General features: G+C 41.0%; 1 protein-coding gene across 6 annotated transcripts in view; it reads left to right on the forward strand.

Annotated features, from left to right (window-relative positions):
* Positions 1 to 18196, forward strand: part of SNTG2 (syntrophin gamma 2) — a 349056-nt gene that overhangs the window by 200507 nt on the left and 130353 nt on the right. For all 6 annotated transcript variants that reach the window (XM_077309803.1, XM_077309812.1, XM_077309826.1 and 3 more), the window contains 2 exons: positions 6687 to 6774; positions 15080 to 15171. In XM_077309803.1, the coding sequence (XP_077165918.1) occupies positions 6687 to 6774; positions 15080 to 15171 (180 nt within the window). The remainder of the gene's footprint in view (positions 1 to 6686; positions 6775 to 15079; positions 15172 to 18196) is intronic.

Raw genomic sequence — 18196 nt, forward strand, 5'->3', positions numbered from 1 at the left:
AATTAACTCATACCTGTTCAGGAAACCCTTCTAGGGCCATCAAGAAACCCCAGGGTTTCACAAAACCCTGGCTGAGAAACCCTGCTTTAAACAGATAATTTACAACTTTTTTTTTTGCTAGGCATTATTCCCCCTCTCTCTCTTCCCTCCCCAATTCTCTAATATTAAATCACTATGCATAGAACTGAAGCATCAGTCAGTTTTTTTAATTGCCTGGAAATCTTATTCTATTGTCAAGCTGGGTTGTCCCAACAGTCTGTCTTGAGCACAGTGTAATCTGGCTAAATAGCAGGGGGGAAATTAACTGGTTTATTCCATTTGCATTCAATTATTTATGCTCTTCTGACTAAAGTCTTCAATGTTGGCAATCAAAGATACAATTAACTGGTTTACATGATTTTTCAAATATGCTGTTCCACAATCAATTGCATAGCGGCACAAGGGTGCAACGTTAGAATACTATAAACACATAATGCATTTTAAAATGAACTAAAATTGCAGAGCCAAAAAGTTAGGTATCTTTTACACACAAGGGTTTGGTTTTGATGTTACACAGAAGTCCTCTTTTGGTTGCAGTTCTGTGGGAAACCTTGGAATTAGAAAAATCCCCAACCTCCCCAGCTGCTACGGAGGGTGGACTATATGGCCACATGCCCTGCTAAGTCCCTCCTCTCCCTAAAAACAACTCTCGCCAGGTTGCACCCCAAAAATCTCCAGGTATTTCACAACCCAGAGTTGGCAGCTCCAGAGGCAGCACCTTGCTTACACATACAGTAGTTTGAATTTCTCACTAGGAAGCAAAGAGCAGGATCTGCAAGTCTCAAGTAGACTAGTCTACTAGTCTGTACCATAGTCTTGAAACTGTATTCACTTGAGGGTTGTCACTGATTTGATTAAGAATTCGTTGCCTAGTCTCCTAGCCACTTGCCTTGATTCTGGTTCATAGTATAAGCATGGTCTGTTTTGACACCTCCATCTGGCTGCTAAAACAGAGAGGGAGCTGGGAATAGCTACTGAAGGGGACGTTTCTGAACCCCATTTTGGAGGGGGAGGGATGAAGAAGAAAACGTTTTTTATACCCCACTTTTCACTATCCAAAGGAATCTTGAAGCAGCTTACAATTATGTTCTCTTTCTTTCCCCACAGAATACACCCTGTGAGGTAGGTGGGCTGAGAGAGATCGGCTCAGTCAGAACAGCACTATCATGACTGTGACTTTCCCAAAGTTACCCAGCTGGCTGCATGTGGCAGAGCGGGAAATCAAACCCATCTCACCAGATCAGAAGCCACCACTCTTAACCATGACATCAAGCTGGCTTTTGAGGGATTTCTGCAGATCTTCATCACCAATGGGAATGTCATGTCCTGATTTCTAAACAGGACTGCAATCGCTCACTTGCTCAAGGGTCATTTGCCTGAATGGAGAGCAAGAGTAGCCTTCTAGGTGCTAGGGCAGAAGCATCACACAGACCATCTGAGATGATATCCTTACTTCCAGCAGGGTCCATACAGCTATGCCTCCCTTCCACATGTAGCCTGGGTTTTCTTCTTCCAGTTGGCAAGGAGGCACTGAATATAAAGTCAATGCTATATAAATGTTTAATAACAATGTGGGCTCATGCTGAAAGTAATGACATAGAATGCCAAGCTAAAGGAACGGATGAAAGAGTAATGCCAAAAAAGCAAGGAGGAATTTTTTTGGGGGGGAGCATGATCAAAATTGTAAGAGGATAAACTCTTCTCTTAAAACTGATGATGTTTCACTTTAGAATTAATTTCGTTTTCTTTGCTATTATGTTAGTAATCTTATGATGAAGATGGTGCATACATGTTTAAAGTATTTCGTGTTCACAGTAAGACAGAGTGTGTAAACATTCTGTTTTAACAGTGGCTTTTGTGGTGAGAATGAAGGTTGAGAAAGAAGCAGTGTTTGAAAGGTTATTAGATGGTGATTTCTTTGAATTGAGACAGCATAATGCTTATTCCTCTTCAAGATCGTCCTGTTGTTTAATGGGCATAAGATGGGAATGATGCTTAGTATTCTGAAAGAGCCAGCATTATTCTCTTTTTATGTATCTTTATGCATGTTTTGCAGTAAATTCTGTGCTGGTGGTATGGTCCTTTTAAAGTTTATAGGATAAATTAATCTGAAATAGATGTCACTCCTGAATACTAATGGAACATTCACATTCATTTACTACTTGTTTTTAAGCAGGCTTTCCCCTCTCTATCTTGCATGAATTTTCTATTCTGCCCTGTGAGTAAATCTTTCATCACACAACACACTTCTGTTTAAACCAAAAAATAACAAAATATCATTTCTCTATCAAGACTGGATAGCAGAGTGTCAAACGGGATACTTCCGATATTCCGTGGCAGGCAGCTTCATTGATTTTTAGTGGGAGGGCCGTTTTGAAATATTTAAGGATGTAAGCGGTTGAAATAACCTGTGTCAATTATAGCTAACCAAGAGAATTGCCTTTTCAGCCTGCCATCTTGTTAAGCTGGTGTAGATGACTGTTCTTACTGGTAGTCGTCACTCTGCTTTGAAGCTATCTAATTGCTGCTCACACTTTCAATGGAAAGGAACAAACCATGCTGATGAGAGCAATTTTCTTTAGGGAATCTCTGGTCAATAGTTTCCTTTGCAAAAGACATCTGTCATATCTTGATTTATAACTTTAAGTGAGTGGATCTCACAAGCCAGAAGTTAATTAGCCCAGTTATTAGCCAGCTTGAGGAGAAAGTATGTCGGAGGCTGGCAAAGGAAGGTGGGAAGTATGTCCTTTCTTGTGGAACATATTGGTGTTAGCTATAGGAAAGTCAAGAACTGCAAATGTTACTAATACCTAGCAACTGTCCAATCTATATACTGTCAGCAAGCTGTAGCCCGCATCTGAAGATACTTAAATATGAGAATTAGTGCAGCATGAAGACTAAACAGATACTTCTACAAACTCACTCCCCGCCCCAGTTTACAGAAAAAATGACTTAAAAATCGAATGCGTGGGTTAAATTTCACTCTCAGGCCTGATGTCAATTATGCAGCAGGTCAGGAACTCCACAGCCATCATGCTGTAGTGGTTAGGAGTGCGGAGTTTTAATCTGGTGAGCCGGGTTTGATTCCCCGCTCCTCCCCCACATGCAGCCAGCTGGGTGACCTTGGGCTTAAATTCATACACAGTTAAAAGAATTCCCAAAAATATTGTATTCATTTTTTGACTTTTTATTAACAGTGCAGTTACAGAATTATTATTATTAATATCTTATTTTAGATGTAACTCTGCTGTCCAGTGTTTTACAGCTGTTGTTGTAATTGTATAGACCAGGGGTAGTCAACCTGTGGTCCTCCAGATGTCCATGGACTACAATTCCCATGAGCCCCTGGTATAGGCAGGGTAGATCCGAATAAAACAAAAAGAATCCAGTGTTTCTTGAGACAAATAAAATTTATTCCAGCACGAGCTTTCATCATTCCAAGCTCATTTCACCAGATGCACAAGTATGCATTTAAAATGAAATTGTGAATTTTTGTTGGCAACTACGATTTCCCAAAAAATGTTTGAAATGACAACTATAAGTAAGTTATAATTGAAGAGGTTGCAACATATCTACCTGTCAAAATGTACAAATGTACAAATGACAGGAAGTGTAACGTATATTAAATAACTGGGTATTTTTCACAGAAATTTTTTATTCACAAGTGTTGATACAGTTCTCTGCCAAGGCTAAAAGTAGTGCATGAATTGTAATCAAGGTAATACCTGTTATAAAAAAATGGCTTGGAATAAAAAATATAAGGGCAAACAAAAGCTACCAAAACAAATTGTTTGAAAGTTACTGACTTTATACCGGCTTCTAGAGTCTTAAAATCATATCAAATAGCTAAAAGGGCAGACAGCATAGATGGTCACATATCCAGAAGGAGAGAAAATCCATTTCTGTGCCCACAGTAAAGAATTAATGGAGCAGAAGGCTTCTAAATAATAGATGCTTTTATGACACAGAAGCTTTTAACACAAATACAACATAAGACTATAAGGGCAACCATCTAATTCACCATTCTGCTATGGTAGCCAGTTCCTTGAAAGCCTACAAACAGGGCAAATAGTGGAACATCTATCTATTAATTCACCCAGCCCCTTGTACATCTGTTTAAGCCAGTAGACATTACCAGATCTTACCTGCTAATCAGTCTCATATATTGCCCCCAGGTTCTGGTATAACAAAATAGGGTAAAAAGTTTCTTTCTATCCACTTCTCCCACAGGGGCCCATTATGCACGGCTGCCGAAACGGCGATTTCGGGTCACATGGAAAACGCGGAGGGGGAAGACGCGGCGCACACCGATTATGCACGGGGCGGGGTGCGACGGCGGCAAAACCCAGAGTAACCGATTATGCACACGGCGATCCGGGCGCCGCTTCTGGTTGCACCCCGGTCACCCGGAAGCTGCGCTTTCTTCCGCGTTTCGCGAACGCGGCTTTTTCAGCGGCATGCACCGAAGCTGCGGCCGGTTGCAGCCGGCACCGTGCGTTATTGGTGATTTTAGTCGCTGCCATTCCACCCCGAATGTGCGCTAAAACCCCCGTGCATAATGGGTTATAGCGTTGTCAGTCTCTATTATTTAACTTTAAAATAAGTTATGCCATTAAAGCTTTCTGATATCTGAAACTTTCAAACATCTTTTTTTCTAAACTAAAAAGACCTAAATGCTTTAGTCTGTGATTAACCCCTTATCTCCACTTTTTCCAGCTCCAATATCCTGTTTGAAATGTAATGACCAACATTGTAGCTATAACAAGGACTTGTGAAATGGCATTGCTCTACTCTAGATATTTGGCAAAAGGAATTTATGCACTGAGGTTTTAACTTCCAGTTTGGGCCAAATTGGAAGGAGAAATCTTCTAAAGAAAGAAGGAGAATCCTCACTCAAAAAAGTGAAATCATGAGTGAGACACTTATGTGAGAAAGTGCTTCAGACTCCTCAATAAACTATAGGAGACTGGTTCTTCTAGGAAGGAAAGGTGGAGGTATTAGGAAAGAGTGCCCACTTTCTAGAAGCTAGGGTTGTTCAGTGGAACTCAATAGATGAGAAGATAAAAAAAGAACAGATGTGTTTTTAGGCAAGCAATAACAAAACCTCTCAGTTTAAAAGAAATCTCAATCACTAAGAATAAGCCTGTAAATATTTCAAAAGCCTGTAACTAAGAACTTCTATCTACCATATATACTCGCATATAAGCTGAGTTTTCCAGCACTGTTTTTAGCACTTAAAAGACCTCCTCGGCTTATACGTGGGTAATCGATTAACAGCCTGCCCCCAGCCAGCCAATCGCAGCATTGCATCTGCAACCTGAGCTCTTTGCAAGTGAGCTAGTGGTCTTCAGTTAACCTTTACCCTTCTGCAAAGATTTTAAAAAGTAAGCTCTTTGCAAGTGAGCTAATTGCTTCCAGCTAACCATGGCCTTCTGCAACTATCTTGAAAGCTTACTCTGGCAGCTTGTAGAACTTCAATGGTTTGACTGAGGGATTCTGATATTTCCCCCCTTCTTTTCCTAATCACTTCTTCCAAACTATTCTTTTGGTTTCTGGGGGTGGGGTAGGGTTGGGGGGTGCTTTGGGATTTATTGTTTTTTCAGTGTTTCTTCTTTTATCTGAGGGGCAGCATTTTTTGCCTTTTCTTCTTGGGGTTGTGTTTCTTTTAAAAGTTAATTTTTACAGTTCTTTCTTCCAGTGTTTTGTTATGGGGAGCACTGTAGTTCCCAGTTTGGTAGCTGTTGTACTTGTTGTAGTAGGTTGCCAACTTTGGGTACTATTGTTCTGCTCTGGTTTGCTGGCCTGGGGGGGCACTATTTGGTTCTTTTGTCAGAGCTGTTCTCACAGAGCAGTTCTGTCAGTGCTCTCTCAAGGTGTCTGGCATCAAGAGAGGAAGGGAAGACAATTGTAAGCCGCTTTGAGACTCCTTTGGTTAGTGAAAAGTGGGGTACAAAAACCAGCAGCTATTCATCCTCTTGACTTTTCTGTATTTGTTGGAGGGGAGGCTGGATGGGAAACCCTGTGATGATTAAGCACGGATTAAGCACTTAGGCCACCCTGTAAATTTACCAGTAGCCTGCTGCATTTCCCACCCTCGGCTTATATGTGAGTCAATAAGTTTGCCCAGATTTTGTGGTAAAATTAAGCCCCTTGGCTTATATGCGGGTTGGCTTATATGCGAGTATATACGGTAAATATGTTTTATATATGGACATATTGTAGCCACAGGTAAGCATTTGAATGCTCATCATCTTGAATACAAAATACCTGTATGTGCTTAATGTTTTCCCAATAAGATAAACAGGAGTTTAAAATTCTCAACACTGTGCTCCAGCTGTCTCAAAAGAAATGTATCTGAAACATATCGGGGAGGTTTATTTTCCCTCTCCCTTGCTGTATGCAAACATAGATTGCCCTTCAAATTTTAATTTTTCAGACTCTGCCATGATTGTGGATACACGTGCCTTTATCTTTTGTTTGTGTGTGTGTGTGTGGTCTGACCCTCAAGATATTCTTCATTCCAGCGATAAACGTGAATATTGAATTCCTGACAAAGCTACTGAGACTTTTTTTTGATGTAGACTATTTTGTTATCTGTGCCTGGTTCTTCTTTGGTATAAAGTCGCTGTTATTTGTCACACTGACAGGTGCATCTACTGCGAAATGCTGGCGATGAAGTTACCATCACCGTTCAGTACCTCAGGGAAGCTCCATCATTTCTAAAGCTCCCATTGGGTAAGGCAAAATTAATGGATCTCAGTACAATATTTTCCTCTGAAACATTTCTCATAACAGACAGATACTTGCACACAAATATTATTGCATTTATTATTGAGTGTTTTGAGTTTTTGGACAGATTGTATCATTTAATTCTAAATTTATTATTTGTTTATGCCTCTCTTCTATACATACGTAGTTACATGCAAGGCAGGGAGATGCTTGATGGTTCGGTACATGCTTTGATAACAGGTTTGGTCCCTGTTATCCTGAATTGCATAGGAACTTTGGTGGCAGGGTTTGAGCATATCATTGCCCTTGGGATTATTATCTTGTCCTTGGAGAGTCATTTCCAATCAGAGGAAGAAGAAGGAGGAGGAAGACTTGGTTTTTATATGCTGCTTTTCTCTACCAGGAGGAGTGTCAAAGCGGCTTACTTTCACCTTCCCTTTCCTCTCCGCACAACAGACACCCTGTGAGGTAGGTGAGGCTGAGTGAGCCCTGATATCACTGCTCGGTCAGAACAGCTTTATCAGTATTGTGATTAGCCCATGGACTCCCAGATGGCTGCATGTGGAGGTGCGGGGAATCAAACCCTGCTCACCAGATTAGGAACTGTTGCTCTTAACCACTACAGAATTTCAAAATGTGCTAGATGGGAAAGGGAGAGGCCATGGCTCAGTAATGGTGTGCCTGCCTTGCACGCAGAAGATTTCAGTTAGCATGTGCCTAGTTTAAGTAAACCAGTTTAAGTAAACAATTCTGAGTGAGATGGGCCTGTGATATAATACAATTGCTTGTGCTAATACCACACACAGATGTAATGTATATATAAATCCCTAGCTACATGGGCGAAATCATGTAATTCTTCAAGAATAAAGACAAGGTGAGAAAGACCAGTGCATTCAGTCACGCCACGTGGTCATGCTAGGCACACAAATACGATAGGAAGGTGAAATAGTGCTATGGAGAAGCAGCTCCTTGTTATTTGTGAAGAGTCAGTGCAGTGCTGCAATGTACATGTGTGTCCTTTTGAAAGTAATAAGTGGTACCTGTATCTAGTTTGGCTCAGTGTATTCCAACTTCGGGGGAGTTCCCTGAAGGCCTGAAGGAGGCAGTGGTATGTCCTCTTCTGAAGAAACCATCGCTATATCCACGGGACTCAGCCAGCTATTGCCCGTTCTTGCATCTCACATTTCTTAGGAAGGTAGTGAAGCGGGCCGTAGTGGATAAGCTCCTAGCATTTTTGGAGGAAACTTTGGTCCTTGATGCATACCGGTCTGGCTTCCATCCTGACAATGGGGTGGAGACTTCACCGGGTGGCCTGATGGATGATATCCGGCACCAGCTGGACAAGGGCGGTTCAGCCATCCTTGTTTTTTTAGACCTGTTGGCCGCATTTGATGTGGTTGATCACAAGTTGTCGGCCCATTGCCTCGCCATGTCCAGGATTAGGGGAACTGCACTGAAATGGCTGGTCTCCTTTCTCCAGAATAGGACTCAGAGAGTTGCAGTGGGGGATGAAATGTTGGACCCCTTTGTGCTCCAATGTGGAGGGCCACAGGGGGCGATACTCTCCTGCACACTTTGTAACATTTTTATGCACCCTCTAGCCTAGCTGGTCCGGGGTTTGGGGCTGGGTTGTAACCAATATGTGGATGACACCCAGCTCTGCCTCCTGATGGATGGCCAGCCAGACTCCTCTCCGGATACATTTGCCAGTTGTTTGGAGGCAGTGGCTTATGGCTCAGGCAGAGTTGTCTGAAACTCAACCCCTCCCTCCATGACTGAGGTCCTGTGGCTGGGCAGAAGGAGGCAGAATCAGGAAGCATGTCTCCCCTCCCTGGACGGGGTGTAACTAATACCTGCACCGGTCGCCAGGAATTTGGGGGTGATCTTTGATGCCTCCCTTTCAATAGAGGCTCAGATCACGAAAGTAGCCCAAACAGCATTCTTCCATCTTCATCAAGCACAGCTACTAGCACCCTACCTGTCCTTTGAATACTTGACCACAGTGATCAATGCAATGGTCACTTCCAGACTAGACTCTGTAACTCACTCTACATGAGTCTGCCCTTGTCTTTTGACGTAGCAATTGCAGCTGGTACAAAATGCAGCTGCAAGGCTCCTCACTAGAACACCTTGGAGGGCCCATATTCAGCCGGCACTGTGGCAGCTGCGCTGGTTATCTGTCTGCTTCCAGATCAAGTTCAAAGTTCTCATTTTGACCTTTAAGGCTATATGAAGCCTGAGTCCTAGCTATCTGTTTATGCCCCCCTCAAGGCTCTTCTCTCTGTGGGTATGAATTTTCTGGCTGCCCTGGGCCCCCGCGATGTCTGCCTGGCCTCAACCAGGGCCAGGGCCTTTTCAGCTCTGGCCCCAATCTGGTAGAATGAGCTCCTGGAGGAACAGAGGGCCCTGACAGAACTCTCTGAGTTCTGCAGGGCCTGTAAGATGGAGCTCTTCTGTCAGACATTTAGTTAAGGCCAGGGAAGTGACTAGAGTTTTTAACTATGGATCCCACCCTATTTTTTAACAATCAAAACCCCTAGGTCCTCTTTGCCAAGGGTTATCAGCATGGGCCCATAGGCTGGAACAGCGAGGTTGGGTTTAGAAGGGCTATAGATTCTAAGTAGGCTGCCATCTGTCATTGCATATGTTGTTCATTTGTTTGTATGGGGGTTTCAGGGGGTTTTATATTGTAATTTTATAGTTTTACTCTGTGAACTGCCATGAGACAGCTTTTGTCAAGAATAGCGCTATACAAATTGAAAAATAAATAAATAAAATAAAAATAATGTTTTGGTCTTTGATTCATGTAGGGAGTTTCAGTGAATAAAATCTGCTAATTTTTACTTCCAGGAAAGATGATAAAAATAGAGAAGGAAAAGTACTGGCTTTTTTGTGAGAGTGGGACAGGCATTCATTGTGATATTTTCTTGTGCAATGTGTAGGAATAGGAAATTCCAGTAAAAAGAAATCTCTTTGGCGATATTTCATCATGTGTATCATCGCAGATGCTAGGCATATGTGCAAAAAGTTATATTCATTCTTTGATTTATCATGGAGACGAAGATGTGCTCATTCTAATCTTTAGCTTTTTATTTATTTAGTTTTTAAAAAACCTAACCCTCTTCTTTAGTTCTGATTGAAAAGAAAAAATAAACAAAACAAGGGGACAAATACACTTGTTGAATTTCAGAATACAAAAGAAACAGACTGCCCTGATTTCAGTACAAGAAAATAAAAATGCCTTTGGTCAAAGGTTATTTAAACAGTGCTTTTGCACATGTCCTGAAAAGACAGGAAAAGGATGTAGTGCTAGGATGAAACTAGGAGAAACCAAATTCAAATTTCTGTTCGGCCATGAATCTCTTTGGGTGACCACTGGCCACTCATTCTCTCTCAGATTGCATTGCTTCAAAGAGTAACGACAGCCATGGGATCTATTGTTAAACCACTCATAGATTGGGTGATACAATTGCTCTTTTCTCCAAACGGAATGGACCAGGAAAATTGACAGTTGCTTCATAAAATGTTGCAGTATAGGTTTCCACATCAGACTTCATGGATTGATAGCCATCAAATTCTCTGTTCTACAAATTAGTTCTATAAACTGTTCAACATAGGTACATGTAACTGTGAGTGCTATACGAATAGATTTGATTGTGTCTCTGTGCTAATCTCCTTGTGTGTGTTGATGTTGAAAGAAAAGGGAAAGAGATAAACAGTTGTGTACTGCTCTTGCATGTTAGAATGGTATCATTGAGCATGTGTTGGCATTGGATGAATGTCCCTCTGCTTCCTGTTTATTAGAGATTTGAATGCTGTCTGTAGATGTCAGTCTTGCAAAATGATGAAATGCTGAACGCTGATTGAAGGATGAATTTTTTACCATCTTTTTAACTATTATAAGCACTGTACTACAAGCACTGTTGCTTAGATTAACTGAAGTTTTACATTCTGTAAGTTTTACAGAAGTTTTCTGTGTGTTAGAAAAGGATTTTACTGTGCCTATGTAAAACAAAACCTTATTTTGTGCTAAGTAATAGAAAAGGAAAAAGAATTATGTTTATTGTCAATGGGTTCTAGTCAGCAGAAACTTTCAAAGCAATACAATCTGTTGTTTACAGCAGGTGGGTAGTCAACCTGTGGTCCTTCAGATGTGGTCTTCCAGATGTCCACGGACTACAGTTCCCACAAGCCCCCTGCCAGTGTTTGCTGGCAGGGGCTCATGGGAATTGTAGTCCATGAACATCTGGAGGACCACAGGTTGACTACCCCTGATTTACAGTATGAATTAAATTGAGATGAAATTTTTAAAAAGAAGGTTGTCAGATACGTTAAATAAATATTTTAAAACTCCTTGTACTTAATGTGTTGTTAGCTAAATAGGGAAATAGTGCACTTGAGTGAGTCCAAGAAGCAAAGATATGGAGTTGACATCGGGGGTGGACAGGTCAATTGACCTCATTTAACTTATTCTGAGTACTTAGAATTAGGTTGTTACTCTAAAGTCTGTTTATACTCACCAAAACAAAATGTTGAATTTATACAACATTGTATGTAAGTCATGTTGAAATTATTTTTCTTGATATTGAGAAAACCTAGAAACAATATATAAATTGTATTTAATTATGTGAATTACATTTTTAAAATACACAGCTCACCTTGTCTATGTACAGTATAGTAGTACATATGAAAACATATTTATCCATTATAATATATTTGTAGAACATAGATGGGGCAGCATAATTGTTTGTATTTAGTCACCGTGTTTGGAAGCAGTCCTTGGGTTGGGTCTGGTACAAGGATTGTGAGAGTATTACAAAGGATCACCCAGACTTTTAAGTTTTCCTCTCTCTCTCTCTCCAGCAGTCATTTACTGCCCAGGAATAAACTCCTGGAATAACAGGTCCTCCATGGAGTAATAGCTACACAGAATGCTGTGATATTAGAGGATGTAGCAGTTGCTCTCTTCTTCCTCTTCTGTCAGTGGAGCTTCGCCCACTGAGTCAGTGGGAGTAATTTGCTGCCTTCTTCATTGAGTCCCCTACCCCCCAACCTGTGTAGAACAAACCTGCCCTACCTGCCTCCGGAACACCTGGCCACTGTGATCCATGCAACAGTCACTTCTAGGCTAGACTTCTGTAACTCGCTCTATGCGGGCCTACCCATGTCCTTGATCTGGAAGTTACAGCTGGTACTGAATGCAGCTGCACGGGTCCTCATCAAATCATCTTGGAGGCCCTATGTACAGCCACTGCTGAAGCAGCTGCGCTGGTTACCAGTCTGTTTCCAGATTAGGTTCAAGGTTTTGGCTTTAACCTTTAAGGCTATATGCGGCTTGGGTCTTGCATACTTGAAGGATCGCTTATCTCATTATGCCCCTCGCAGAACACTCCGCTCTGCAGGTATGAACCTGCTGATGATCCCAGGATTTGGGGAAGCATACCTGGCCTAGACAAGTGCCAGGGCCTTTTCAGTCCTGATCCCTATCTGGTGAAATGAGCTCTCTGAAGAGCTGTGGGCCTTGTTGGAACTCTCTGAGTTCTGCAGGGCCTGCAAAGTGGAACTCGTCTGCCAGGCATTTGTCTGAGGCCAGCAGGTGGTCCCAGGGGGTTAAGATCAGGCTCCCCTCTCCCATCAAAGCTGGGGACAGTACTAGACTGGCCTCAAATCTCCAAGATGATCTACCCCTGTGACATCAGCCCAGCTATTCATCTGCTCGTCTTGGACCACCCAGTGTGGGATGCATTTTTTATCAAATTATATATCGCCATCAATTGTGAATGAGTTTTACGTATTGTTTTAATGGGGATATTAATGTTTATTATGTTATTAATTTGTATTGTGACAATGTAAACCGCCACGAGCCAGTTAGCTGAGAGCAGCAGTCCAATTATAAAATAAATAATAAATAATTATAACAGGGTGAGAGATAGCAGAAAACAGAAAGATTCGTGATCATGGGTTCCTTCTGCTAACAGATCCCAGAATCCATTCCTGCATTGGGGTGTTTGGTTCATGAAGGATATCACAGATTATGGTATCAAAGGTCACTGAAAGATCAAGGAATCAACATATTATGTTATTCTGGTGCAAGTGCTCTAAAAGGGGAACTAATATACTCTTGATCCCCAAAGTGGATCAAAATCCAGACTAAAAAGACTCTTGTTAGTCAATAAAGGAAAATTGAACTAATCGTGGAGAATATGATGCAATTACCTTTAAAATGTTTAGGTACCTGTATTACAGACTCAGGGACTGATATAGCTGAGGCAACATTCTGATTACACTCAGACACAGATCTGAGTTAGCTTTATGATACTGTAAGATGAGTAAACTAGCCAGTCAGATGTATTTTTGTAGCCAAAGACCATTAAAGGTAAAGGTAAAGGTATCCCCGGTGCAAGCACCAGGTCATGTCTGACCCTTGGGGTGATGCCCTCCAGTGTTTTCATGGCAGACTGCATACGGGGTGGTTTGCCAGTGCCTTCCCTAGTCATTACTGTTTACCCCCCAGCAATCTGGGTACTCATTTTACCAACTTCGGAAGGATGGAAGGCTGAGTCAACCTTGAGCCGGCTGCTGGGATTGAACTCCCAGCCTCATGGGCAGACAGCTTCAAACAGCATTTCTGTTGCCTTACCACCCTATGCCACAAAATATTTAAAAATGTGTCTAAGTTATAAAGATAAAATGGTATAGTGGCAAATGCCTGAAAAAAAGTGAAGAAAAGGAAAAATATACATACAATAACTATTCTAAACAATTGGTAAACAGTTGGTATATTACCTATTCCTGAGATTTCTAAGTAATTTCTTTAAAACCACCTTAGCTCTAATTTTCTTTGCTGCCAAAGGAAACAGTGACATTCCTTGAGTAACGAGAGTCAGTATCTCATAACAAGAAAATTAATTTTTTCTGAATTAAAGTTTGAACCATTTAGGAATCCTGTAAGAAATTTGCTCCTAGGTTCCACATAAATCCTCTAGGCTGGATCGCCATGAATACACAGATGTTGGTCCTTTGGTATTTGGGAATAATAACCAAACTAACCAGCTATAACATAAGATTAATCTTCAGAATCAATTCTTTATTGTATACTCACACACAATCCAAAGACTCCCCCCCCCAATCATAAAATGACAGTGATCTGTTAGGAATACTTGCTATAATAAAGACATTCATTTCCTAATACCAAAATATGATGCCTGTAGAATTTAAGCATAAATATCAAGTATGTCCCTTTAGACAGAGCCTAGGAGCACTTGACCTCTTTGATGATTATCTTTCAGCATACATGCTGGATTTATTTGTGCTGCCAAAATAACATACTTGTAATTGTTGATTACTTTCTAGGCACACAGATCCAGTTAAGTTAGTCCATTCTCAGAGGCACATGAAACCAGTATATGAAACTTTGGACAGCTATTTTGTTTGTAGATTTGTTGGCTTGTGGTTAAGATAGTTCTACAACTATCTACAACTTACATCCAACTATATTCTTCTAATGTTTTGGTGGCTTCGTTCTGTGATGTATTCTGAAGTTTCAGTTTGTACAAGTGAGCTGGTCTTCAGAATGATAGAGGTAATTTCAGCAATACTTTGAATCTGATTATGTTCCATCAGGGAGATGAAAGGAGTAGTAGCCAAACAATGGTGATGTACCTCAAGAGTAGAATGATCCAAATTGTCACATTTTCTTTTGCATCTGCTCTACTTTCCTCATCACTTAATGGTTTACAATTCAAGATGTAGGTTTATCCTTAAAACCATGAATGGTTTACCTCTGTGAGACCAACCAAGTACTGTCTGTGTGCCAGTTATGAACACTAAAAAGTTGTAAGCAGGCATTCTTGGAGGTTTTCCCTCAGCTCCATTAAACATTGGCCGTATGCCTTCTGGAACACTTTCCTGTTTTGACGAACTAGTAAAATGGGTGAGAGTGTATTTATGTGAGCCTTCTGTTTTGTTGTGTTTAACTTTGTAACCTGTTTCAAATTCTTGGGAAAACAAAAGCCGTAAAATAAAATTATTTTGATGCTGCATATTTGTCATCATGTATATCTGTTGATAGTCTGAGGGAACACATAAATATAAATGCAAAAATGTTTAAAATAATAGCTTTATTATAGTCAGCTGACTCTACTCTTGCATACTCTTTTTTTGGTTAAGAAATATATGGCTACACAATTCAATATATTTGGATGCTAACTTTTTCACGTTAACTGGATTTTAAAAAATCATATTGTTTATCTATTATCCCCTTAACATACTATAACAAGTATAAAGCACCTCTTTTAATGCCACATTTCAGGTTCTCCTGGACCATCCAGTGATCACAGCAGTGGTGCTTCCTCCCCTCTCTTTGACAGTGGTTTACATTTAAATGGAAACTCCACAAATACAGTGAGTGAGTCAATTTATCTAGCTGCATATATGATTTGTGTGATGCGGTAGCGGGAGAACAGGTATACTCCACGTTGCTCTATAAATATCAAGGATGATTACTGTAACATGAAAGGAGCTGAACATACATTGGCCAGGTCTTGGAGGACTAGGATATCTGGCAAGAGATCTAGATTTGAAATGGTTAGATGACAGCTCTTTAGGCTGCTGAGCAAGTAATTAAAGTATTCTTCAATATGTATGTGAAACTATGGGCAACAGAGAATTTCAAGATTGAGATTTATATATTTGTTATCAACAAGAAGATGACACCCAGTTCTGTTTTCAGTTTTCACTTGAACTTAGGAACATTTGTTAGTTTTTTGCCATTCTCAGGGAACTTCAGGAACCTGAATGAGGACAAAGGCATATCTATCACACAAAAAACATTTCTCTCATGGAAGGGAGTTCAGAGTGGACCTTCCTCACCTTTTCTTTCCTGCCGCAGAGCCAAATTCTGATCCTGGTAGACAAAACACCTTCAGGATCAGCATGGGATGGGCATGAGGAGGTTTGTATCATGAGGGGAAATTGGCAAAGGCTCATCTTTCTATTCATAGACATCCTCCATAGTATCTAGTCTAAAGAAACTGAAGCTGAAATCAGAAAAAAGCAGTTGTTAGGTGGATAGTGGCTAAGAATATTTCCTGATGGATAAAGACTCATCATTATTATTTCATTTTATGTATTTATGCTCTACTTTTATTCCTAATATAAGACCCTAAGAAGCTTCCAAATTATTTTACCATTCTTCATTTTATCCCCCCAACAATCCTGTGATGTTGAAAGAGATTGACTGTTCTAAGGTCACTCAGTGAGTTTCCATGGCAGCATGGGAGTTCTATTGGGTTGATGGAATGTTCCCATTCTGGACCTTGCGTTGCCATTAGGTGGACTCCTTCATTACCCTTAGCCATGATGTTGACGATTATGATGGTGATGCAAGGATTAATGATGCAGTATTTATCAGTAACTCTGAAAAGGAATTATTCCAGTTCAGCTTAATTTTTCAAATAAAGATTTAGGTTCTGTTCCAGTTTGGAAAAATAACTGTTTTGTAATTTTTTAAAATTCAGGTTCATTTGAGTTATAAATGATTTGGCTGCCTCAGAACATGGAGATCTTTGAGAATCTGTCAAGTGATACTTCAAAGCTGATGGGCTGCATTCAGATTGCTGGCTCACAAGTTTAGTGGAACTTTACTTAAGAATCTTTATGTTTGCCGCGACTTGCCTTATTCATCAGATGATGGAGGAGTGTTATAATGCATGGCCTTATTTGAAAAAGTCTTTATTTTTAGTCAATGCACATTATGGTTATAGTGATATGTGTCTGCCAAAATGAAAGAGAAGAGAGAGATTCAGGACATTAGAAATCTGCAATAAATCTGGGAACAGATCAAAGGCAAGGTTTCCAAGTGTCTGAGAAAGAAAGTGGCTCCAGCTTCTAAGGTGGCTTGTTGAAAGCAAAAACCTTGAGGAAGCATTTATAAGACTGAACTATGATCAAAATGAGCCGATGAAGAGGTTGAGAAATGTCAGTGACAAAAACTGGAAGTATTCCTTTTCCTAAGAAATGTCATCATTTGTTCAGTGAAACTGTGCAGTGCTTTTTGTTTCTTGTGTGCTCCTTTCCTCCAGAACTGACCCAGTTTTTAAATAGCGCCTTGTGACATTTCAAAGACTATCCTACCAGGTCCCACATTGACCTGCCTCTTTCAGCCACATAGGAGTACAAAAGTGGAACATAGATTTAAGTTAGCAAGCGTAGTCCCTATTACTGAGGCAAGATTACAATTTGTTGCAGCTCTGATACTGATATCCATAGATATGCCTTTTTCTTTTGTCTGCAACTTCAGGTGTTCAAAGGCTGAAATGGAGGTCTTGTATCTCCAGTGCTGTGAGATGAGTTGCTGATATCAAATATTTTGTGATACAGTCCCTGCCTCCTCTGTTACCTGAGAGGCTAGCATTCTGTACAGAATATCAGGATAATGAATTTCTGTGGAGAGATTACTTACTTGTTTAAGCACCCCTTGAATGTCAAAATACCAGGAGTGAGTTTGTAGTGGTAAAAGATATGACAGAAATACATTTTTAATAAAGTGTGCCATAACATTGTTCATATACCAGTGCCTTCTTTTGGGCCATCTGGACCAATTGCTAGTTCATATAGGTTGTCTGTGTTGCTGGACTTGTGTGATTCTAGATTTCTGGAACCACTCCCCCACATCAGTGGTCCCCAACCCCCGGTCCGGGGACCGGTACCAGTCCGTGGATCAGTCGGCACCGGTCTGCTGGTCCTCCTCATCCTCCCCGGCTACTGCCTCGGGAGCTGCCATGCCACTCTGCTGCCGGCTCACCTTTGGTGCTCTCCAGCAACCGCCATGGCTGGGGCTCCCCCTCGGCGTGGCACTGCGTGGCACTGTGCAGCTGCTGCTGGCAGCGCCCCCCAGCAGGCGGCGGGAAGTCAGGGGTGCCGGCAGGAAAGCAAGCAGAGCAGGGGCTCAGGCAGTGGTGACATCCCTCGGCAAAAGACTACCCTACCCCCCCGGGCCTCAGTAAAATTGTCAAGTGTTGACCAGTCCCCAGTGATAAAAAGGTTGGGGACCACTGCCCCACATGATTTTAAAAATGGGGACTTGTGCCATTTTAAAGGATATCCATCAATAACTATTGAATATGAACAAAATTAATTTTTAAAAGTAAGCATAAGCATTTTATATTTTATATCTTCTACAATATCTTGAACCCGCCAGAGTTTTTCTATAGTTCAATGATTTCTGCATGTGTAGTGTGACTTTCTTGCCTCATTTTCTTGGGTCCCAAGGAAAATAATTTCAGGGCAGAGAGGGAATGACAGAGTATACCACATAATATAGTAAAGCACACATGATAGACAAAAGTGGGGCATCAAAGATAAAGAAAGGGTGTTGTTGACTGATAAGAAAAGTGACCATGGAAGAATTGAGGATGGTTGCACAGCC

Source organism: Paroedura picta, chromosome 1 (genome assembly GCF_049243985.1).
Source record: "Paroedura picta isolate Pp20150507F chromosome 1, Ppicta_v3.0, whole genome shotgun sequence".
NCBI lineage: Eukaryota > Metazoa > Chordata > Lepidosauria > Squamata > Gekkonidae > Paroedura > Paroedura picta.